The following is a 24,942-nucleotide window of genomic DNA, read 5'->3' as shown; positions in this document are numbered from 1 at the left end:
GATATTAAAATCTTTTACTCTGTGTTGCATCTGGCTATTTCACCTTGTGGATATATGTGCCTTATAGATAGATATATAAGAAATATTTGGCCTTTGTCCCTCTTCCTGGCACAGAGCTCCTAAAACTCTTGGAATTTCCTGATTGATAGGGATGTCTTTTACTTTGAATTTATGCTAGTAAGGTGACTTAGGATGAGGACCCTAGTTAGCCTTAGAATGTGGCTGGTCATCAGAAAGACCACATGACTAGAGGACTGGAAACTTTAGCTCCATTTACTGTTCTTTGGGGAGGGCAGAGGGGGATGGAGATTAAGTACTATTAAAAAGTTGAACAAGGTTATTTGGGGAGGTTCTGTGTTGGTGAACACATTGAGGTGCCAGGAGGGTGGTGTATTAGGAGAGGGCATGGAAACTCTGTGCCTTCCTGATCCCCCACCCCCCATGAACCTCTTCCATTTGGCTGTTCCTGAGAGGTATCCTGTATAGGAAACTGGCAGTAGTACATACACCACTTGCATATTACTATGGGCAATATTTGGAAGGACGAACATTAGAATAGTAATGTTTCTTTCTGGATGTTGCAGTTTCTATGAATTTTTTCACTTTTCATATCTGTCTGAATTTTTCTGTAATATTTGTTATGTATGTAATTTAGACAAGAAGGCTTACTTCTTGTTCTTCTTACTCATTACATTTGTATGAATCATGTGTAAACAAATGACTAAGAACAGATAGCTTATTTGTCAGTGCAATCTTATTATTTTATGCTTGGACTGTGTTTATTGCTATTATTGCCTCTTTTTCTCTCTAAAGACATTATCCCCATTGTGCTTGGCTTAGGATTTTTTTTGTCAAAGTAAATTATACTTTAAATTCATTAGAGACTTTGAATCAGGGCCTCCAAGGACTTTTTAAAGTAGTTTTCAGCATGTGTGTTTGGATGGAGGAAATAAACAGGGCCATAAGTGTAAAAACATGTTTGTCCAGAGAAAATCAGAACACCTACTTTTGCAGAGCTAGAGAGGCTTCTGAACTCCTCCTTGCTCTTTAAAGTTTATTATTTTCCTTCCAGTTTCCTAGCATAGAAATGTTTCCCAATTTTAAATTAGAATAGTATTTTTTACAAATTCAGAAACCATGTGTATACATATATGGTTAATATAGGTTCTTGGGGGGCCAGGGATTAGGAATATACTTAGCTGATACTATTAGTATGTTTTTGCTCAACTCTGAGGCTCACTAAGGTCATTTGAGGTATAGCTTCCTGGTGATACAATGAGGAATGTCAAAGGTGAGTACTGGCACGTTTTCAAGCCAACTGTCACCAGATCAAAAATGTGGGAAGGATTCATCCAATTCATCTTTAAGTTGGTGAAATCCCATGTACAGTGATTTGACTGGCAGAAACAAGTTTATAATCACTCTCTCTACACCTCTCCATTTCTCTGTCTGTCTCTTCTCATCCATCTATCTGGTATCTATCTATATTTATATCCCATATGTCTCAATTACCACTGGTAAACATTCTATTTTTTTTATATCCACCATTTTTCAGTACTGGTATCACCTGTTTGCAAACCATTTGTCTCATAAACCCAGGGTAATGCCCCTTTTTCTATCATGATATCTGTAACCTGGCAAGGTAGTATAGTAATCTGTAGTTCATGGGAGTTGATTTTATGTATTTATGTATTTATTTATTATTTTTGGAGAGAGAGAGTGAGAGTGCATGAGTATGAGTGGCGGAGAGGGGTAGAGGGAGAGAGAGAATCCCAAGAAGACTCCGCACTCAGTGTGGAGCCTGATATTTGAAAGTGGAGCCTCATATATGGGCTCAATCCCATGACCATGAGATCACGACTTGAGCTGAAATCAAGAGTTGGTTGCTTAATGGACTGAACCAAAGAGGCACCCCTATATTACTTAATTAAAATTCATAGTAATCTTATGATGTAGTATTCCTGTTAACTCTACTTCATATTAGGAATTTGGAGAACAGAGAGATTAAATGACTTGCCTAAGGTCACTCAGCTAGTAGAAAACAGATATGATTTGATCCCAAACTGTTTCAAGGTCCATACACTTAATGCCTGTGCATTACTGAAACATGTATCACACTTCTGTTGGTTATGAAGGAGGGAAAGCAAAGTATGTTTTGATAAATCCTTCAGCTATTTGTAACTTTACCCATGGTTTTCAAATTATATTAAAATAATCATTCATTAAAGCCTTCTCTGCTGAGGACAGGGATGGAAAATAAAGGGATAACAGACAAACTTAGAAAGTCAGGAGAAAGGACTATTGAAGGACTGGTTTCTGGGAGAAATCTAGTTGACCTTTAAATAATGCCTAGTTCACTAGGAGAGGAATCTGGAGAATCTAAGTAGGGCATAACCAACATCCTCCATATATTTTGCATTTTATCAGGCACCAAAACATAAAGCAAAACAGTTTTAGGATTTAGCTTTTGAGTACAAAAGTCTTAGAATAAAGGGACTGTATGACCCATCAAAGTGTAGCTCAAAGCAGTCAACTCCTGATCTAATAGGGGAAATCTCAACCAAAGTATGAGCTTAAAAAATAAATTGGAAACAAGTGCTGTGAACTGGGAGACCTGGAATATTTGAAAACAATTTCAGTAGCAGCAATTTTCAAGAGAAACTTCCCATAGCTTAGCTTCCCAGTGGTATATTTCAGTGTAGCTGAGAGAATTACCTCATCAAAACCTGATTATCAAGTTACAGAAGGAAATGAATGTGACTTGGTTTGCTTGGTATTGGTAGTCACTGTCTGATCCTGTCATATTGTGACATTGCTCCTCAGATCCGATTTCTGTGACTTTTATGTGAAGATTGGGCAGTAGTATGAAGTCAATGATGAGAAACCATTCGGCAATAACAATGTTCATCATAATGGGTTTGACAAATGACCCACAACTAGAGATTCTGGTTTTTATCTTTCTGTTTATCACATATATGATAAGTGTAATTGGGAATCTGACCATAATTTCTCTCATCTTGGTGGATTCTCATTTAAAAACAGCTATGTATCTTTTTCTTCAAAATTTCTCCTTCTTAGAAATCTCATTCACAACTGCCTGTGTCCCCACATACCTGTACATGATATCAAGTGGGGACAAAACCATCACCATCAAGGCCTGCTTCAGCCAAATCTTTTTTATTGTTCTCTTTGGAGCTACAGAATTTTTTCTCTTGGCTGTGATGTCCTACGACCGCTATGTGGCCATCTGCAAACCCCTGCATTACGTGACCATCATGAACAACAGAGTCTGTTGGAATCTTATCCTGTCTTGTTGGGTGTCTGGCTTATTGATTATCTTTCCACCTCTTGGTTTGAGCCTCCATCTGGAATTCTGTGACTCTGATATTGACCATTTTGTCTGTGATGCTTCTCCGTTACTGAAAAATTCATGTTCAGATACGTGGTTCATAGAGCAGCTGGTCATAGTCTGTGCTGTGTTGACCTTCATAATGACCCTTGTGTGTATAGTTCTGTCCTACATATACATCATTAGGACAATTCTAAGATTACCTTCTGCCCAGCAAAAGAAAAAAGCCTTTTCCACCTGTTCTTCCCACATGATTGTGGTTTCTGTCACCTATGGCAGCTGCATTTTTATGTATATCAAACCTTCAGCTAAGGATGAAGTGGCCATTAATAAGGCAGTTTCTCTGCTCACTACATCTGTGGCCCCTTTGTTGAACCCCTTCATTTATACTCTGAGAAATACACAAGTAAGGCGGTCTTTCCATGACATCCTTAAAAGACTTGCATTTCTTTCAAAGAAATATTAGATTCACATATTGGTAATTTAAATTGAAACAAAAACAATTTATCATATACTGACATATCATATATTACAAACAATCTATTGATTTAGTATATAGATGGTTATTAAGTTATGGGAGTTGTGCAATTCTCATAATATTGAGGAACAATAAAGAAAATTGGGAAGATAATCTAAGGAAAAATTGTGATAGGTGCAGCATTATGTAGATGGATATTTTTCTTCTTTTCTGAAATGTGTATGTCTTCCTAATTTACATTTCAATCAACTCTTTTTAAATGTTATTTATTTATTTATTTATTTATTTATTTATTTATAAATAAAGCATGAGCAGAGAGAGAGGGAGGGAAAATCCCAAGCAGGTTGGAGCAATCGGTGCAGAGCCCAATGTGGGGCTTGATTCCGTGAACCATGAGATCATGACCTGAGCTGAAATCAAGAGTTGGATGCTGGGGCACCTGGGTGGCTCAGTCAGTTAAGCATCCGACTTCAGCTCAGGTCATGATCTCACAGTTCGTGAGTTTGAGCCCTGCATTGGGCTCTGTGCTGACAGCTGAGAGCCTGGAGTCTGCCTCAGATTTTATGTCTCCCTCTCTCTCTGTCCCTCCCCCACTCACACTCTGTCTCTGTCTCTCTGTCTCAAAAATAAATAAACATAAAAAAAAAAAGAGTCAGATGCTTAACCAACTGAGCCACCCAGGTGCCTCTTAACTCTTTTTAATCTTGTCATGTATACCTTACCATTACTCTTGTGTGTTGAATCTATTTCATTCTTGTCACTGCTTTCCCTTCCTTGCAACACTGCCTCTTTCAAAATATTTTCTTTTCAAGAGCATAAGAACATTGATTTTTAGGAAACACAAGTTCCCTTCACATTCAACTCCACTTTGTTAATGCTGCCTCACAATAAACATGTGGATTTGAACAAAATTGTAATCCTTGTTCAATTGTAATCCTTGTCTCTTGTAATCTGAAGTTATTAAAACATGTGCAAAAATCATTAACATAAAAATGTAACCAAATAGTCTTTTATGATAATTGATAGGCTTTGTCTTCTGAGTAATTGTTCCAAAAGCAATTACTGAAGGCAGGTAAAACACATGAATCCTTGACTTGAGGGCATCAGATTGTGGCTGAAACAATGAGGACCAGAGGGGCTGAGATTATGAAAAGGGTAGAATGGTGGAAGGATGAACAAATTGTAAATAGCTGCTTTGGCTCTTGAGGGCATTTTTAGATTCATGACTCTGGTGGATTAAAGATACTTGCAAGTTCTTCGTTACTTTCCAGATCAGAAGTTGTAGTTTCTTTCCTCTCCCCTTTCATCTTGACTATCTTTATGACTTGATTTTGACCATGAAAATGTAGTAGAAATGAAGGTGTAGTACTTCAGAAATTAGGTCTTTGGAGATCTGTAGCTCTCATCTTTTTTGGAACAAACGCTTTGGGGAAATCTGTTGTTATGTGAGGAGTTTGAATACCCTGAGATTGTCATGCAGTGAGGAGCGAAATACTTGCAGAGAGGCTACGTGGAGAGAAATACCTGATAAGGTCCCATCTCTTTCAGCCATTGTAGCTTTGGTGACATCTGATGAAGAACCCACCTTGGACGTCAGCTCTGATGAGTCTTCACATGATTCCAAATCAATTCACCAACGATTACGGCTAAATGAAAGACCCATGTGAGAACCACCCAGCTGTTTCTGTCCACTTCTAGAACTGCAAGTGATAAAAAAAAAATGTTTTATCCACTAAAACTTAGAGTGATATGTTACACAGCAATAGATTGGAAGAGTAAATATTGTTAAAATGTCAGTACCCAAAGCAATCTGCATATTCAATGTAATCCCTATCAAAATAACATCCGCATTCTTCACAGAGTTAGAACAAACAATTCCAAAATTTGTATGGAACTAGAAAGACCCGAATAGCCAAAGTAATGTTGAAAATAAAAATCAAAGCTGGAGACATCACAATTCCTGACTTCAAGCTATATTACAAAGCTGTAATCATCAAGACAGTATGGTATTGGTACAAAAAGAGACACATAGATCAATGCAACAGAATAGAGAATGCAGACATGGACTTACAAATGCTTGTTCAACTAACCTTTGACAAATCAGGAAAGAATATCCAATAAAAGAAAAGACAGTCTCTTCAGCAAATGGTGTTGGGAAAACTGGACAGTGATATGCAAAAGAATGAACATGGACCACTTTCTTACCCCATACACCACTTTCTTACACCATACACAAAAATAAAATTAAAATGGATGAAAAACCTAAAGGTAAGTCAGGAAGCATCAAAACTTTAGAGGAGAAAACAGGCAACAACCTCTATGACCTCAGCCTCAGCAACTTCTTACTAGACATATATCTGGAGGCAAAGAAAACAAAAGCCAAAATGAACTACTGGGACCTCATCAAGATAAAAAGCTTCTGCACAGTGAAGGAAACAATCAGCAAAACTAAAAGGTAACTGGTGGAATGGGAGAAAATATTTGCAAGTGACATATTCTATAAAGGGTTAGTATCCAAAATGTATAAAGAGCTTATCAAACTCACCATCCAAAAAAGAAATAATCCAGTGACGAAATAAGCAAAAGACACGAAGAGACACTTTCCCAAAGAAGACATCCAGATGGCTAACAGACACATGAAAAGATGCTCATGGTCACTCATCATCAGGGAAATACAAGTCAAAACCACAATGAGATACCACCTCACACCTGTCAGAATGGCTAAAATGAGCACCTCAGATGTTGGTGAGGATGTGGAGAAAGGGGAACCATTTTGCTCTGCTGGTAGAAATGCAAACTGGTACAGCCACTCTGGAAGACAGTATGGCGTTTTCTCAAAAAGTTAAAAATAGAACTGCCCTACAATCTAACAATTGCAATACTAGATATTTATCCAGAGGATACAGGTGTGCTATTTTGAAGGGACCCAGGCACCCCAATGTTTATAGGAGTGCTATCGAGAACAGCTAAAGTATGGCAAGAGGCCAAATGTCCATTGAGTGATGAATGGATAAAGAAGATGTGATATATATATATATATATATATATATATATATATATATATAATACACAATAGAATATTATTTGGCATTCAAAAAAGTATGAAGTCTTGCCATTTGCAACAACGTGGATGGAACTAGAGTGTATTTTGCTAAGTGAAATAAGTCAGTCAGAGAGAGATAAATATATGATTTCACTCATATATGGAATTTAAGAAACAAAACATGAACATAGGGGAAGTGAAGCAAAAATAATATAAAAACAGAGAGGGAGACAAACCAAAGGGACTTTTATTTATTATTTTATTTATTTATTTATTTATTTATTTAGAATAAAATGTAGGTGGTTCTTTATTCAAACTAATATTCCTAGTATTAATACTTCAATTTCCCCATATCACCAGTTGTTGATTCTGAATTTTAACAATATTATTGACTTTTGTATTTAATTTGTTAATGTTTATTTATTCTTGAGAGGGGGAGAGATAGGGGGAGAGAGAGAGGGAGAAAGCATGGGCAGGACAGGGCAGGGGCAGAGCAAGAGAGGGACACAGAATCCAAAACAGGCTCTAGGCTCTGAGTTGTCAGCACAGAGCCCAATGCGGGGCTTGAACCCACGAACCGTGAGACCGTGACCTGAGCCAAAGTTGGACGCTTAACCAACTGAGCCACCCAGGTGCCCCTATTGACTTTTTATTTTTATTTATTTATTTTTTAATATATGAAATTTATTGTCAAATTGGTTTCCATACAACACCCAGTGCTCATCCGAAAAGGTGCCCTCCTCAATACCCATCACCCACCCTCCCCTCCCTCCCAACCCCCATCAACCCTCAGTTTGTTCTCAGTTTTTAACAGTCTCTTATGCTTTGGCTCTCTCCCACTCTAACCTCTTTTTTTTTTTTTCTTCCCCTCCCCCATGGGTTTCTGTTAAGTTTCTCAGGATCCACCTAAGAGTGAAACCATATGGTATCTGTCTTTCTCTGTATGGCTTATTTCACTTAGCATCACACTCTCCAGTTCCATCCACGTTGCTACAAAAGGCCATATTTCATTCTTTCTCATTGCCACGTAGTACTCCATTGTGTACATAAACCACAATTTCTTTATCCATTCATCAGTTGATGGACATTTAGGCTCTTTCCATAATTTGGCTATTGTTGAGAGTGCTGCTATAAACATTGGGGTACAAGTGCCCCTATGCATCAGTACTCCTGTATCCCTTAGGTAAATTCCTAGCAGTGCTATTGCTGGGTCATAGGGTAGGTCTGTTTTTAATTTTCTGAGGAACCTCCACACTGCTTTCCAGAGTGGCTGCACCAATTTGCATTCCCACCAACAGTGCAAGAGGGTTCCTGTTTCTCCACATCCTCGCCAGCATCTATAGTCTCCTGATTTGTTCATTTTGGCCACTCTGACTGGCGTGAGGTGATATCTGAGTGTGGTTTTGATTTGTATTTCCCTGATAAGGAGCGACGTTGAACATCTTTTCATGTGCCTGTTGGCCATCCGGATGTCTTCTTTAGAGAAGTGTCTATTCATGTTTTCTGCCCATTTCTTCACTGGGTTATTTGTTTTTCGGGTGTGGAGTTTGGTGAGTTCTTTATAGATTTTGGATACTAGCCCTTTGTCCGATATGTCATTGGCAAATATCTTTTCCCATTCCGTTGGTTGCCTTTTAGTTTTGTTGGTTGTTTCCTTTGCTGTGCAGAAGCTTTTTATCTTCATAAGGTCCCAGTAATTCACTTTTGCTTTTAATTCCCTTGCCTTTGGGGATGTGTCGAGTAAGAGATTGCTACGGCTGAGGTCAGAGAGGTCTTTTCCTGCTTTCTCCTCTAAGGTTTTGATGGTTTCCTGTCTCACATTCAGGTCCAAAGGGACTTTTAAATACAGAGAACAAACAGACGGTTGCTGGAGGGGTGTTGGTAGTATTTGGGTTGAATGGGTGATGGACATTAAGGATAGCATTTGTGATGAGCACTGGGTGTTATATGTAAGTGAAAAATCACTAAATTCTACTCCTGAAACCAACACTACACTATATGTTAATCTTGATTTTAAGTTAAAAAAAAAGAAATAAAAATGCCTGGTTTATTTTATTTATTTTTTTATTAAAATTATTTTTATTTGTTATTTTATTTATTTTAGCTACCAGTATTCTCAGGATAACATTAGAGCAGAGTTAGAGCAAGGAAATAATAGAAACACATGAGAGCTGACCCACCACACTTCAGCATTGGTTCCTCTATCCTCTATTCCTTCATCCCCAGCGATTATGGACTACAGATACAAATCTAAATACGTAGTATTCTCCCAATGCTTCCCCTTGCAAACAGTTAAAATAAAATTCAAAAGAAAAAAAAAGAGTATTTTTTAAGATGGCAAGTTAGGTAAGAACACTTCTATAATACTTGGGCCATCTGGCCTAAGGATCTTCTTTGTCATTTCTCTAAATTTATCCAGAAGGTCACAAATCAGGGTCTAAACTTCTATTCCTATACATCACTAGATAGTAGAGCTAAAGCCTATACATATGTAATGAGTTCAGAAGCCAAAATCTCTGAGCTGTCAGCACAGAGCCCGATGTGGGGCTGGAACTCACAAACCATGAGATAGTGACCTGAGCCAGAGTTGGATGCTTAACCAACTGAGCCACCCAAGTAGCCCTATTTAATTTAATTTAGTTTTAATTTTATTTATTTTTTTGAGAGAGAGAGATAGCGAGCAAGTGGGGGAGGGGCAGAGAGAGAGGGAGACAGAAACCCAAGCAGGCTCCATGCTGTCAGCACAGAGCCTTGTGCAGGGCTTGAACCCATGAGCTGTGAGATCATGACCTGAGCTGAAGAGTCTGACGCTCAGGTGAATGAGCCACCCAGGTGCCCCCCAAAAGTCTGGTTTCTTAAGGTGTATATTTTCCTTATAGATCCCATTTCAGCATACTTAGAAATATCCAGCCTTCTCTATTATAGGAAATGTATTATTATTTCCTATTATTCCACCCCCTTCTCTACCTGTAACTCTTATTATATAGGTTTATTTTGGCATCTGCACTTATCTTTTGTTGTCTAATTACCTAACTACCTGTTTTTCTATCTAATATAGTAACTTTATTGTTTTCAGTTATCTATCTAGTCTCTTTATCTTTTTTTTTTTTTTTTTTTTTTTTTGCTTTATGGGAGAACACATCAGATCTGATTTAGCTCACTATTTTTGTTTTTGTTTTATCTCTCCAGGTATTTATCCTCATTGTTTTATTATTTATTTCACTCATTATGTTTTTCAACAGTCTTTTCACCCAGTTTTTAAAATAATGCTTTGTCCTTGATTTTGACAGTATCATTCATATCTTTTTGATAAATGATACTTACTTTAAATTATTAATGTTTCTGTTCCAGTAATTCTTTGCATCATATGTTGTGTGGTGTGTAATTTTGCACCTCGCTGCCAGTGGATATATTCCTAACATGGGTGGTGATTTTGGCTTCTGAACTCATTACATATGTATAGGCTTTAGCTCTACTATCTAGTGATGTATAGGAATAGAAGTTTAGACCCTGATTTGTGACCTTCTGGATAAATTTAGAGAAATGACAAAGAAGATCCTTAGGCCAGATGGCCCAAGTATTATAGAAGTGTTCTTACCTAACTTGCCATCTTAAAAAATACTCTTTTTTTTTCTTTTGAATTTTATTTTAACTGTTTGCAAGGGGAAGCATTGGGAGAATACTACGTATTTAGATTTGTATCTGTAGTCCATAATCGCTGGGGATGAAGGAATAGAGGATAGAGGAACCAATGCTGAAGTGTGGTGGGTCAGCTCTCATGTGTTTCTATTATTTCCTTGCTCTAACTCTGCTCTAATGTTATCCTGAGAATACTGGTAGCTAAAACTGTTTCTTTTGATTCTTGTGTCCAGTGGTGACAGGAGGGATAATGCCCACTAACTTATACATTTAGAAAGTGAACATTCCAAAGTTTTAGCTGCAGAATCGATAAACGCATTCCTCTGTTTATCTATAACTTGGATTACATTCCAAGTATGTGCTAGCATAAAGCCAGCTTAATGAACAGTTTCAGAAGTTGTCTTTTTTTTTTGACAAGCTCATTTAGAAGGTAATATGTTTCTTTCCAAATTAATTTCTAAATGCTGATATTATGAAGGCTGGGTGAAGTCCTTTTTAAAAAATTTTTTTTAAATCTTTATTGTTTATTTTTGAGAGAGAGAGAGAGAGAGAGAGAGAGAGAGAGAGAATGAGCAGGAGAGGGGGCAGAGAGAGAGGGAGGCACAGAATCCGAAGCAGGCTCCAGGCTCTGAGCTGGTAGCACAGAGCCCGATGTGGGGCTCGAACCCACAAACTGTGAGATCATGATCTGAGCTGAAGTCAGATACTTAACCGACTGAGCCACCCAGGCGTCCCTGGGTGAAGTCCTTAAAGTGTTCTTCAACTTTGACTCACACCAAGTATCCTCCTTCCTTATCTTGTGTGCTTCTAGGGCACATGGAGTTGAGGTAGCTAGGTCCTAATAATCTGTTGCCAAATGTTCTGATTGGCTTTATCTGAAGTGTGGATAAGACCCTCATTGATCTGGCTATCCTAGGATGCAACTGGACATAAGGGAAATGTAAGCAAGCTGACCTTGGTGCAGAGGGATTACACCTAGAATGGCCAACGTTTATATAGTCCCAGTCATATTAAACCAATCAATTTAGCATCTCTTTTACTAATTAAGCCCCACTTTCTTGAGAAGGTATTGTTCACCATTATCATACTGTTAAAATGGGTATCACTTATTAAACATTTAAGTATTAGCTTTTAAAATGTTTTATGCCTATTATATCATTTAATGTTCAAAACTATCATATACAATAGACATAACTATTTATCCACATTTTAGAATTTGAGAAAAGTAAGCCTTAGAGAGGTCATAAACCATCCCAAGGCAATTTGTGTTGTAAAACACAAATCTGGGATTCAAACTAAAGCATATATTTTTGACCACTATATGGCATTATCTTCCACTTCACCATAGATTTGGGTAAAAGTGTGGATCTGTGGGAACATAATGATTGAAAGGTGGCTATTTGATAACATTTCTATATCATTTGATAATAGCTCAGTAAATTTGTGTTGGTTCATAACACTTTTGGGAGCTTCTTGGGTGAAATCTGAAGCTGGCCTCTGTACTCAGAAGGCAGGGAGAGTGTGGGGGGCCAGGCCCTGGTGCCAGGCTGAGACCAGGTGGAGCAATGTTCCCCGTTGACTCAAGCCAACCCGGTGGTTCCCCCTCCCATTCATGTGGGAGGCCGGGCCTGCGCCAGGCTGAGACCTGGTCGAGCAACGTTCCCTGTTGACTCAAGCCAACCCGGTGGTTCCCCCTCCCATTCCCCCACTTTCAAGGGCATACGAAAGCCTTGTCAAGGCTGAGAAAGTTAATTCCTGAAGCCTGTGGTCTGCAGGTGTTGGCAATAATGCTACCTCCCTTTTTCTACCCCGAGTCAGATAGAAACAAACATGGGAATTGTGTTTTGCTAGCAATCTTATCAACAAGGTCTTGTTGTGACCCGTCTAGAAAATTCACAAGAAACACAGAACTAAATGTTTTGGTTGGCAGCGATTATGTGAAACCTGATTATTCTTAGAATGACCTGATCCATAAGAGTCTTATATTATAAAAGATTGTGTACAGCAACAATAAAGCCGTCACTTGGGCCATCAGCCCAGGGGACCCTCCTGTTCCCAAACTTTCTCTTCTCTCTTTTTTCTTGCATTCCCCTACCCTCAGGACCCTGACCTCGGTGTTTGTCGCGCCGGTTGCGACAGGAGAGACTGAAGAAAGAAGCAGGCCATTCCAGGTTGGTAGGTGGCAGTTTTAATGAGCAAAGGGAATTTACGTATGAGGCTTGCCTTGGGTGGCAGCAAGGCAGTTGGATCCTCACAGCTGCCCACTGCTTCTTAAAAGTTTATAAATAGGCTTTAACTGGGTTCAGTCACTTATAACGTGCAGGTGTTCTCCACACCATGTTAACTATCTCAAGGTTGTGTTCTTGGAGCAGCCTCTGGGAGTGGGAAAGGCAAGTGGAGCCCACATTCCAAGGATAGGGGAGGGAGGGAGGAGCCTCCAAGTATGGGTCCAGCTCGCGGGTCAATCTGTGGTCATGTCTTTTTGATGATGTTCCCCAACAATTTGTAATAAATTAAAAGGCATCACCAATCTCTATCTTAGTCACCAAAGAAATCCAGATATTCAAAATAGCAATGGCTTTACATAAAAGATGCTTTATTCAAAATATGATGCGCTCTTCAATATTTTTATGGTTCTGGAAATTTTCTCTCATAATAAGTCCAATGCAGCTTGTTTCTTAAATTCCCAAGAAGCATCATTCCACCAAATAATATTACCACATATAAAGCATGTGAACACATCAGATGATGTTTCACTGGTGCTTCAAACAGTAACCAGCATTCTACAATGCATTAGGATATTACTAAAATATTTACAAGTACTCAGATTTCCAAAAATGTTCTTAGTTCCTTTGAAGTTTAGGCCCATCACCAATTGATATTCAAGTTGTTGTCACCTTAAATCCATGTATAGAGTCCTTGGTAGGGTAGTCTCTATTCCCATTTGGTTGCTAACACTCATAATTTGGAACATTCTAGATATAAAACCATACTAATACTTTATATTCATTTGCAGTTTATGAAAAAGGCATCCCTGGATTATGTTATAAACAAAAGCAAAAACTTGGGGGAAAGTTAAAAGAATGGAGTCATATCACAGAAGGTGTCCTTTCTGATATCTAATAAAAGTAAACAAAATGTGAAAATATAATAGCAAAAAAAAAAAAAATCACCAAAACTACCAAAGAGAGAGAATGGGAAATCTCAGTCATTAACTTAAAAAGATGTCAGTGAAGAAAAGCAATAGATCCTGTGTAGAAGTGGAAGACTTTTAACCTTGGCTCTAGAATACTCTTGGAACCATAACTTCTAGAAAATGGATGGGTAAGTTGATAAAAATCTTGAGGGTTTTCACTTCATTTGGAGAAAAGTGGACCAAATGTATATCCTTTTTGTTTTCCTTTATGGAAGGATAAAAGTTGTAATGGCTACAGCGAAAGGTGAATGAAAAGGGGAGGAGAATAAAAATTATTGACACTTTGATGGAAGCATAGTTTCTAGGGCCTCATGATGAAGAAAAATGGCAATCCTAGATTTTGGCCTCTCTTCCTCTAAATTCTTATTTTTCCACTCTTCTAAATAAGCAATATGTTTTGCCTCTTGAATTTCAAGTGATTTCTGGAAAATAGTTAATTCTCTCTAACTGTTCTTTTTGTGGATTCTCATTTATCTTTCTCTAATAGCCCTTACCACGTAATTTTATTTTATTTTTTGTAAGCTTATTATGTAAGTATACAGTTTATATACCTTTCTATCATACTAGGCTGCAGATACCTTGAAATTAGGATATATGCCTTTGATTGAAATGTATTCTGTTTTTAAAGCTTCACAATCTTTTTGACGGTGTCCTTGAATGCTTGCTTCACTTGCTGATTTCTTAGAGTGTAAATGAAGGGGTTTAATAAGGGAGTAATTGAGGTAATGAGCACAGCTATTCCTTTGTTGAAAGCGCCTTCTTCTTTTGCTGATGGATTAATGTACATAAACATGCAGCTGCCATAAGAGAGGGAGATGACAATCATGTGGGAAGAACAAGTGGAAAAAGCCTTTGTCCTCTGCTGGGCAGAAGGGATCCTCAAAATGGTCCTGATAATGTATGTATAAGAACATGTCACCAGCACCAGAGTAACCACCAGAGTCACAACTGCCAAGAAGATGACCATCAATTCTAGGAGGCTTGTGTCTGAGCAGGCAAGCTCCAGAAGGGGCCCATAGTCACAGTAATAGTGATTCAGAACATTGGAGGCACAGAAATCCACCTGGCTCATCAAGGTGATTGGGGGTAAGATAGCTAGCAATCCCCCCAGCCAGGAGCAGAACACAAGTTGTATGCAGACTCTGTTGCTCATGATGGTCAGGTAATGCAGGGGTTTGCAGATGGCAACATAGCGATCGTAGGACATAGAAGCCAAGAGGTAAAACTCTGTTGCCCCAAGGAATATAGCAAAAAAATATTGAATCAAGCATCCAGCAAAACTGATGACTTTATTTCCTGTTGTCACGCTGGTCAGAAATCTGGGAATAAAAATGGATGTGAAGGAAATTTCTAAGAAGGAGAAATTCCGGAGGAAGAAATACATGGGGGTCTGGAGGTGAGGGTGTACCCGAGTGAGAATGATGATAGTCAGATTTCCTAGGACACTTAACATGTAGGTGAGGAGAAGAAAGATGAATATCACAATTTGGACCTCAGGTTGATTTGTGAAGCCCAACAGAATGAACTCAGTAAACGTCCTATTTTTCATTGTTGACCCTTTGGAGATCTGAAGGAAAAAGGTGACTGATGAAAAATGAGCTTTCTCAGGGTAGGAGAGACAAAGCTGATAGTAATGAATCATGTCATATATTACTCTCTATTCAGTTGTCCCAAACCAGTATCACATTGCAGTGGCCTTGGCTCCATGGAAGCCCAATATCTTCTATGTGAATGACCTTAATCCTAAAGTCTTTTTAATTCCCCAGTTGATATGTTTTTGGACACTTAACAGAATCTGTTACAGAATAATTACTCATTTTTCCCCCAGGAGAATATATTTTGAACCTATCCTTTAATCCCCAAGTGTTTACAAAATCTCCATATTTAAGTCACTTTCCTCTGACTCCATTAGTTTTTCATACTTCTGTACTCTTGGTGGAAGTTTTTCTATCAGATTCTGTTTTTTTGTGATTCCTTTTCTCCTCCTTGTGCTCTTTCCCCTTCTCTGTACCGTTTGACACTTCTCTGGCTATCTTCCATAGATCCTCATCTCCATAATTGTCCAAATCTCTGACTTCCTTGATTCAGCAACCAATAGGAAATTCCCCACATGGATATGGTTGAAGGTTTTGATGTATAAGTGATTTATTCTGCACCCCTATTTCTTTTGAAGCATAAATTTGTAATAGACCTTTAAGACTTATGATCTTTGGTTCAGTATATCTCATATTGTGAGCATATTTTGGTACATGAACAAGGCTATGGTGTCAATAAATCATATTTATTAGCATTTCTTATATGTTTCTCTGCCATGTATATTTGGAATATATCTCTGAGAATAGAGATCTTGAGATACCCACAGGAAGCATCTCAGTGTGGATTTTGCTCAAAGTCTTAAAGATTTCTTAGTGGCAAACTAAGGATGACAGTTTCTCTCTTCTTGGTATAGAGACAAGGAAGAGGGACATTTTTGTTTCTGACAATGAGTCCTTTGTAGATAAATTGGTAACCCCCAAGGAAGGAAACTTTGGCAGTGGTATCCTGCATACATTTTTAGATTTTTCTGAGTCAGAAGCAAAGACAATGTAAAAGGCCCTTCTAATTCACATGCATATGGGTAAGAAAAAAATCATATCCTCACGATCATTCTTATCAATCTCCCCATACTTCCTTATGCTGTTGGAGGCACTAGGCACTATTAAACATTGACCTGGATTCCCCTACAGCCCTCCCTTCCCTGTTTGTACTAACCTCTGGTCTGTGGCAAGTACTGCATTTTCATCCAGATTTTCGTGACTGATTGACCTCATGATCCACATTTATAGAATAATAACATCAGTGACTTTAAAAACATACAGTGCTCATACCCTTGACAATCTGAATGACTGTAGTGGGACGTTTATTTTGTTGATCCTAAGAGGTAAGTCAAGGGTGAAATGTGCCCTGTGAGTCTTGAGTAGTATAAATTTTGACATGCTGTCTATTGGCTTCCTGTCAACATTCTCCCCTTCACTCTCTCTTTTTGTTGCAGGAGTCACTGGCCATAGGTGGCTATTTCTTTATTTTAAGAAATTGAATAATAATTGACCTACAATATTCATTATTTTCAGGTGTGCAACATAGTGATTTGATAATTTTTTAATGTATTATGAAATGATCACCAAAATAGCCTAGTTACTGTCTGCCACCATGAAAGTTCTTAAAAACATTATTATCATCTATGCTGTACATTACATCCCTGTGATTTATTATTGGAAGTTAGTCCCACTTAATACCCTTTACCTTTGTTACCTTCCTCCCCCTATTCTCTCCCCACTCTGGTAATCTACAGTTTCTTTTGTAGATTATAAGTCTGTTTCTGTTTGTTGTTGTTGTTGGTTTTGTTTCTTAGATTCCACATGTAAGCATTCCACTTTTCTCTTAATGAAAGTACCCAAGTCTTTGGGGCTTAACTTAGGAAGCATATTACCTTCCATTCTATTAATGCAAACCAGAATCAAATGATACTTCCTGAGAAATACAGTCCTTCACATGTATAATAAAAGAAAAACAAATAAATGAATAACCCCCTACTACAGCAATGATAGAATTAGAAAAGTGGACTTTGATAGATGGAAAATTCCTTAATATTTCTTTTCTAAGAGAGATGATTTTGAAGTTCTTAGAAGGCAGGATATGGGCTTCTTTGCAGTTTCTGTGTTAGGCAGAATGCTGCAGGTTTTATCTGCTCTTTTCAGAACAGGCACATGGGGATCAATTCCCTGAAGAAGTTAAACATGCCCTATGGACTTCAGTTCAAAAGCTGCAAATGAACCGCAATTGTTGACAGTTTTAAGAACAAGTTGTAAACATATGGCTGAGGAGAGAAGGTCCAGAGAGACCACGATAAAGGTTCCATGAGAGAATCTGCCACAGACATGAGGTTTGTGAAGCTGAGAGCCATGGAGTGAGACCCCTGAGGATTGGTGTGCCTGGCCTACTCATCACTTCTATTATTTCTCCCTTTAATAACCCAATTTGGCCAGTGGTCAAATGTGATATAAATGAATTCACTTCGCAGTGAATTACCATAACCTTAATGCCATCATAGTTTTCATTAAGATCTGCATTACTAATTTTACTAAAATTAATAGGAATCAGCAACTGGAAAATATTTTGTTGTTATAGATTTGGCTCATATGTTGTATTCTATGAATAGCTCTTTACTTTTAAAGGAATGATACATTTTCACTCACCTCCCCATGAGACATTTGCCAATGTTCATTCCTTTACACATCTTAACTACGTCCAACTTATTCCAAGAACACAGGTATGGTGTTAGGTTGATAACATAATGTCTTTCTGCAAGGAAATTCAAGCTCCAGTCAGGGTTGGGCCATTGCATCCTATAAAATTCAAGTCCTGCTTACTTAAGTAAAATTTCTGGACATTACTTGTCAGCTCAGGGATGATCCATACCTGATGCAGTAAGGAACCGACTTCTCACTGACATCGGCACTTACTACTTTAAGGTAGACTCAACAGGGGTGCCTGGGTGGCTCAGTCTGTTAAGCGGCCGACTTCGGCTCAGGTCATGATCTCGTGGTCCGTGAGTTCCAGCCCCGCGTCGGGCTCTGTGCTGACCGCTCAGAGCCTGGAGCCTGTTTCAGATTCTGTGTCTCCCTCTCACTGACCCTCCCCTGTTCATGCTCTGTCTCTCTCTGTCTCAAAAATAAATAAAACGTTAAAAAAAATAAAAAAAAAAATAAAGTAGACTCAACATTTACTGTGTTTATTTGGGTTTCAGAAACAACATCTTTTACATTTACATTTTTTATTTAGATTCATTATACTGTTACTCACAAATTGGCTTACTTTGTTTTTTTGAAAAAAATATTTTTTTAATTTATTTATTTTTGAGAGAGAGACAGAGTGCAAGTGTGTGTGTGTGGGGGGGGGGCAGAGAAGCGGGGGGGGACACAGAATTTGAAACAGGCTTCAGGCTCCAAGCTGTCAGCACAGAGCCTGGCGTGAGGCTTGAACTCATGAACTGTATGACCATGACCTGAGCTGAAGTTGGCCACTTAACCAACTGAGCCATCCAGATGCCTCTAAATTGGCTTACTTTGAATGGGCTATCCAATGACAAAAGGCTCTAGAATCTGTCTAAATTGCAATAAATCAGGGGCATCTGGGTGGTTCAGTCGGTTAAGTGTCTGTCTTCAGCTCAGATCATGATCTCATGGTTCATGGGTTCGAGCCCCACATCAGGCTCTATGGTAACAGCTCAGTGCCTGGAGCCTGCTTCAGATTCTGTGTCTCCCTCTCTCTCTGTCCCTCTCCTGCTTGTGCTCTATCTCAAAAATCAATAAACATTAAAAAAATTAAATTGCAATACATTAGGCACTCTCATTTGTGTCCCCCGCAAAAGCTCCTTCATTGTAGAGGCTTCAACAACCTCCTCACATTCCTTCTGGGGTTTTTGGATCAGCTATGGTGGTCATAAGTTGTTCATGGACTTTTGGCAAGAGACTATTTTCCTTGGCCGAATCCTACACACCATTGGGATGGCAACTGTTGGCTGCATTGTGTGCTCTTCTTGAGATAAATGCTTTCACATGTCCTGAGCTTGTGACTCTCTGGACCCAGTTGCCCATTGTGCCTGTGGTCATTGAGTCAGCACTCCACAAACTTGGCATAGATGCTTCATTATTAAAAGGAAAATGCTACTTATGGAGCCAACTTGGGCCCTCTGGCATATCCCACCTGTAAGAGGAAGTGGTTTCCACATTATCAGTCCTTTGCTAGATGCAACAGTGCCTAAAGAGGTCACCCTTTTCTCCTATCCGTTGGCTACCTAACAACCCCATTGGGATTAATTTAGTGAGTAGGAAAGGGAGTTTGTATTCTTTATAGATGTTAGCACCACCATCATGCATGGTAGAACCTACTGAAGAGCTACTGCATTCCATTCCCTAACTGGGACATCCCTAATCAAGCAAGGATGGAACCTGTGGGTCAGCACAGTTATGTTAGCATTAGACAATGTTCTGGCCAACACTTGGCCCCTTCCTCACATTTTTATAGACTTTAGTGCCATTGCCAATGATATGGTCATCTGGTTTGACTAATGGCAGCAATAATAATTCCTTATCTGAGGTGTTCCCCCCCTATCTTTCAAGTAAAGAACTTTAGGGATTTTTTGCCTCATAGATCATCAAAATGCAAATCAAGGCCACACATATTCTCCACATACTAAAATTTAGTTTTCAGGGACTCATTATAATACACAGGTAGATAAATTGGTTTTGATTTCTGAGACACATATTGGCACAGCCTCAGATCTGATGCCACTAACTCTGGACTGGTAGGCTTATGAAATATCAGGCCATGGAGAAGCTAATGCCTTGAAGTCCTGAGAAGAATGAAAGGGACTTCCCCTCTCCTCTGCCATGGGTAACGTAGTGACTAATGTACCTTATATGGGAAAATGTGCCACTGTCTATATAATTGATGAGGCTTAATTCCCTGGGGACTATCCGTTAACCAATGGCAAATAGATTTTATGGGGTCGCTGACCCTCTGCAGAAGATACTTACTATTCTCTGACCGTGGTGGTACATTTATAAGGGAATATTACTCGTCTATCCTTATAGACATGTTACCATTGAAGCCACAACACAAGGTACCAACAAGACACTTCTTATTCTCTTCAGACTTCCAGGCATTATTGATAGTAACCAAGGCACACACTTCAGTTCTCAGAATTCACTGTGTTGGGCTCTTGAAAAAGCATTCAGTAAAACTACCCACCCCCTTCACTCTACCCCCGTGCCAGCCTCAGGCTAAAGGCTTTAAGTGCAAGGAAGCTTACTTAAAGAAACCTTGCTAAAATTACATGATTAATACATGGTTTTCCAAATGACTGTCACTGCCATCAGCAACTGTATTTATGCTCAACTTCTGGCAGTTAAGACCCCTTACTTTGTTCTGATCATTGGGCTTACTGGCACCTTATAAATAGAAACCTTCCTGTACAAGACGTTTCTGTCAAAATAGTCACTCCTGTTAGGTCTTTGGTTTCACTGTTATATACCCCAGTCATATCCCATTCTCAGGCCTTCCTCCTAACATCACCTGTATTCTGTGTACCTTTTATGCCAATGTTTTATTTTGGGCAACAGAACTTCCCTCAGTCTCAACACCAACATGCTCTTTTCCTGCTAATTGTGCTTACTTTGCTCACAATCCTGGGAGTCACAGGCATTGCCTTAGGCACACATAACACCACCACACAAACTTATGTTATTAATGCCCACCAGGAAGTATCAAAGATGCTTTATAAACACATGCAACAGCATTGTACCACATTGTATGAATTTATTGTAAAACTTATTTATCCATTTTTGGAGCACCTAGGTGACTCAGTCGGTTAAACATCTGACTCTTGATTTGGGCTCAGGTCATGATCTCACGTTTCATGAGATCAAGGCCTGCAGCAGGCTCTGTGCTGACAGCGCCAACCCTGCTTGGGTTTCTATCTCTGTTCCTCCCTCACTTGTGCTGTTCGTGTCTCAAAAATAAATGAATAAACATAAAAAAACCCACCTTATTTATCCATTTTACTGCTGATAGAAATTTAGGTTGTTTCTGTTTCAGGGAAATTTTGAACAAGTTGCAATGAGCATTTTTGTACATGCATGCTACAGCGTTTTTAGAGAGGTTTGTTCAGGAAACATATCCAGGTTATTTGGTAGTGCATTTAAAATATTCAAATGTATTACTAATTTCTGGTTATACTTTTGATATTGATTTCTGGCTTAATTACACTGTGGGCAGAGAACAAATCCATATTTCCAATCTTTTGAAATTTATTGAGATTTGTGTTTTGATCCTTTCATTATAAAAATGTACTGTTTGTTCTTTTGTTGTTGTTTGTTCTTGAAAAGAAAGTGGATTCTGGATTTGTTGGGTACAATATACTTTCCATATTTTTATTAAGTCAAGATTTTAATCTTGTGCCTTAAATCTGTATATTCTTTGTCATGTCCTACTATTGATTTTATGGCTTAAAAAATTCCCCCATAATTATAGATTTAACCATTTTTTCATTACATGTCTACCAATTTTTATTCTGTTAGTTTTGAGGGCTAGTTGTTAGGGGCACAAAAAATTATCAAAGTCTATAGTTAGTTATTATCTTTACCCTCCTCCCAGTCAGCAAAAGGAATGTAGGGCTTTATCTCCATTTCATATATCTTAATTAGTGTGACATTTTTGTTTTATATTTTTATGTTCTATATATTGTTAAAACCCCATAGTATATGACTGTTACTGATTTTGCAGATGTTCACTTAGATTTACCTATATATTTACCAGTTTAATTGTTATCCATTCTTTCTTTCATGTTATTTCTTCCATTTTCACCCTAATATAGAGAGATACCTCAGAGAAATCTGGTGTACCCTTTACTAGTTTCCCAAGATAGTAACATCTTGCAAAACTATAGTATAGACAGGATATTGCCATTATAATCCATTGAACTTTTATAATTTATTATAGTCTGGTTCTTCTCGTGGCTAATTTTTTAGTTTTTTACATGTGAAAATCTCTTTAATCTTTTGTTTTTAAAATAAATCTTCTTTTTAAATTTAGCATGCAGAAGAAAAGTACACAAAAAAGAAGTGCCACGATGGAGTAAATATCACATCTAAATAACTAGCACCCAGAAATTCAATTGTGATGTGTCTTGGTGTGCATTGCTTTAGCTTTCTTCTGTTTTAAATCTGCTTGACTACTTGAATCTGCAGGTTTATGTGTTTTTCCAAATTTGGGAAGTGTTCAATAATTATTTCTTAGAATCGTTTCTAAGCTCTCTTATTTCCTTCTGGGATTCCAATTTAGCAATGTTAGCTCTTTTCCAATTGTCCCATGGATGCCTGAAGCTTTTTTTATTTTTAAAAATTGTATTTACTCTCTGTTGTTCCAATTGGGTAAATGCTACTGATCTGTCTTCAAGTTCACTGATCTGTCTTCAGTCATCTATATTAATGAGGTCATCCAGTGAATGTTCAAAATTTGTTATTGTATTTCTAAGTTCTGTATTTCCATTTAGTTCATTTTATAACTTTAATTTCTTTGTGAGATATCTATGTTTTCATTTTTTAAAAGAGAATCCACAGCTGCATTGAAGCATTTTTATGATGGCTGCCTTAAAATTCATGTTAGATAATCCCCAAATTTGATTCATCCCAGTGTTGGCATCTGTTGATTATCTTTCTTCATTCAAGTTGTGGTATTTTTGGTTCTTTGTGTTATGAGCAATTTTGGATTGTACTTTTGATATTTTTGATACTTAATTACAATATTCAGAATCCTATGTAATATATATTTTTCAGCAGCCAGTCTCTGTTGAGGTGAAGCACAAGACCAGGTGAGTGTGTATGTTTGGTCTCTGGCTCAGCCCTGCCAACACCATCCTGAAAAAAGTGGAACTTTCTACCCATGTTGCCTCATGCAGATGGGTGGGGTGGAAGTTCAGCTTCCTTCTCAGCCTTGGTGACACCTTCACACTGAGAGTAGGGCATTGATTCATACTGTCTTTTTGTCAGTGGGAGTATACACTTAAACCAGGCCCTGCTACCATCAGGGAGAGGCAAGCACAGATCTGACTCACACTACTGTTGCTGCAGGGTCGGGCTTCCCAGTTTCATGCTCATCTTTGCTGGCCAGGGGAAGTCTGGCCAGAGGGGCCAACTAGTCCATCTCATACCACTTCATCCCACATCATTGATGGTAGGTAGAGGTGGAGGGTCAGCTCCCCACTGGGCCTTGCTCACACAGAGAAAGGGGCAGTGGAGTATCCTCTACCTCTACCTCACACAACATCATTCTGTCTTGTTAATGCCAGATGGGAGTGGAGGCTCAGCTCCACACTGGCCCCGCTTACACTGTAGGGGACAGGAGTGTTGAATAGACCAGGTTTGCACTGAGTCATTCGGTCTTATTGCCCTTAGGTGGGTGTGGAGTTTCAGTTCCCAATTAGACCTCAATGACTGCAAGGATGGAAGAAAGTAGAGTGTAGCCTCAAATAACACCACCTCCAGGTGGGAGTGGAGGCTGGCTCACCACCTACCTGATGATACTACTCTGCAGAAGGATTGGAAGCATTGCCTATTTCCATGGGATGAGAATGAAAGATTAGCTTCCCACTCAGCCCACTGACAGCATCCTGCCTGGGAAATCAGAGTGAGCTGCTTTCATTGTGTAGGGGATGGACCACCTGCTCCTCTCTTGGCTCTGATGACAGTAGGTGATGGAGGAATTAGAGAGCCACCTGCGACAGTCAGCTATCTTCTCAGGCCTGGCATCATTGCTAGGTAGAGGAAATCACTGCAATACCACTTATGCAGGGTGGGAACGTGGAGTTGAAGATCAGCTCCCTGTCTGGTTCCTCTGAAGCTGCAGAGGTTGAAGTGTGTTTTTGTTTGGCTGGAGTAGGGCAGCTATTCCCCAAGGGTTCTCCATTGTTAGGCCACCTTTTTCCTGGTCCTTTGGTTAGGAGAAACAGCCTTTTTGAGGAATTTTTATATTTTTATGCTTGTTGGTGGTTCTGGATTGAAAGCTTCTGAATTTCCCTGTGTGGGATATACAAGAGGTGATAGAATACCCAGAGGTCTCACTGTCGTGGTGTTTCTCAATTCTTGAGGTCCCTAGGTAGTCTTCCTTCTTCTTTCACGTTTCACAGTCTTCTTATGCTTGCTTGTTGTGTTCTCTGAAGGTTTTTTTAGTTGTAAGATCTGTGAAGAATGCTTCTACTCCATCTTTGCTGGAACTAGAAGTAATCTTTAGTTTTTTTCTTAATGTGTATTTATTTTTGAGAGAGAGAGAGAGAGCCAGCAGGGGAGGGGCAGAGAGAGAGGGAGACACCGAATCGAAGCAGGCTCCAAGCTCTGAGCTGTCAGCACAGAGCTCGATGCGGGGCTCAAACTCATGAGCAGAAAGATCATGACCTGAGCCAAAGTCAGTCATTTAACCAACTGAGCCACCCAGGCACCCCAATCTTTAGGTTTTAAGGATACTTCATGCACTATAGATTCTAAGGTGACAATTTATTTATTTCTTTATTTTTGTGTATGTATGTATGCATGTATGTATTTATTTATTTACCTATGTTGAGGTATAATTGACATACAAAAATGCTATATGTATGTAATCATCTTGATGAGTCTGAAGTATACACTCGTGAAAATGTCATG

At 38.8% G+C, this 24,942-nt stretch overlaps 2 protein-coding genes across 2 annotated transcripts; one reads left to right on the top strand and one right to left on the bottom strand.

Moving 5' to 3' along the window:
- The first annotated feature begins 2,876 nt into the window (after positions 1-2,876).
- On the top strand, positions 2,877-3,885 carry LOC125919186 (olfactory receptor 6C2-like). Its single transcript, XM_049625696.1, has one exon. The coding sequence runs from the start codon at positions 2,877-2,879 to the stop codon at positions 3,813-3,815; it is 939 nt and encodes a 312-aa protein (XP_049481653.1). The 3' UTR covers positions 3,816-3,885.
- A 10,442-nt stretch (positions 3,886-14,327) lies between these two features.
- Positions 14,328-15,254, bottom strand: LOC125919192 (olfactory receptor 6C4). Its single transcript, XM_049625702.1, has one exon. It carries the CDS (start codon positions 15,252-15,254, stop codon positions 14,328-14,330), a length of 927 nt encoding a protein of 308 aa, XP_049481659.1.
- Between the last annotated feature and the right edge of the window lie 9,688 nt (positions 15,255-24,942).

This window comes from Panthera uncia, chromosome B4 (genome assembly GCF_023721935.1).
Source record: "Panthera uncia isolate 11264 chromosome B4, Puncia_PCG_1.0, whole genome shotgun sequence".
In the NCBI taxonomy this organism is placed as follows: Eukaryota; Metazoa; Chordata; class Mammalia; order Carnivora; family Felidae; genus Panthera; species Panthera uncia.
This window is presented reverse-complemented; position numbering and strand designations above follow the sequence as displayed.

Excerpts from the sequence above, each read along its gene's own strand:
- LOC125919192 (XM_049625702.1), bottom strand. The coding sequence starts at position 15,254 with ATGAAAAATAGGACGTTTACTGAGTTCATTCTGTTGGGCTTCACAAAT.
- LOC125919186 (XM_049625696.1), top strand. The coding sequence starts at position 2,877 with ATGAGAAACCATTCGGCAATAACAATGTTCATCATAATGGGTTTGACA.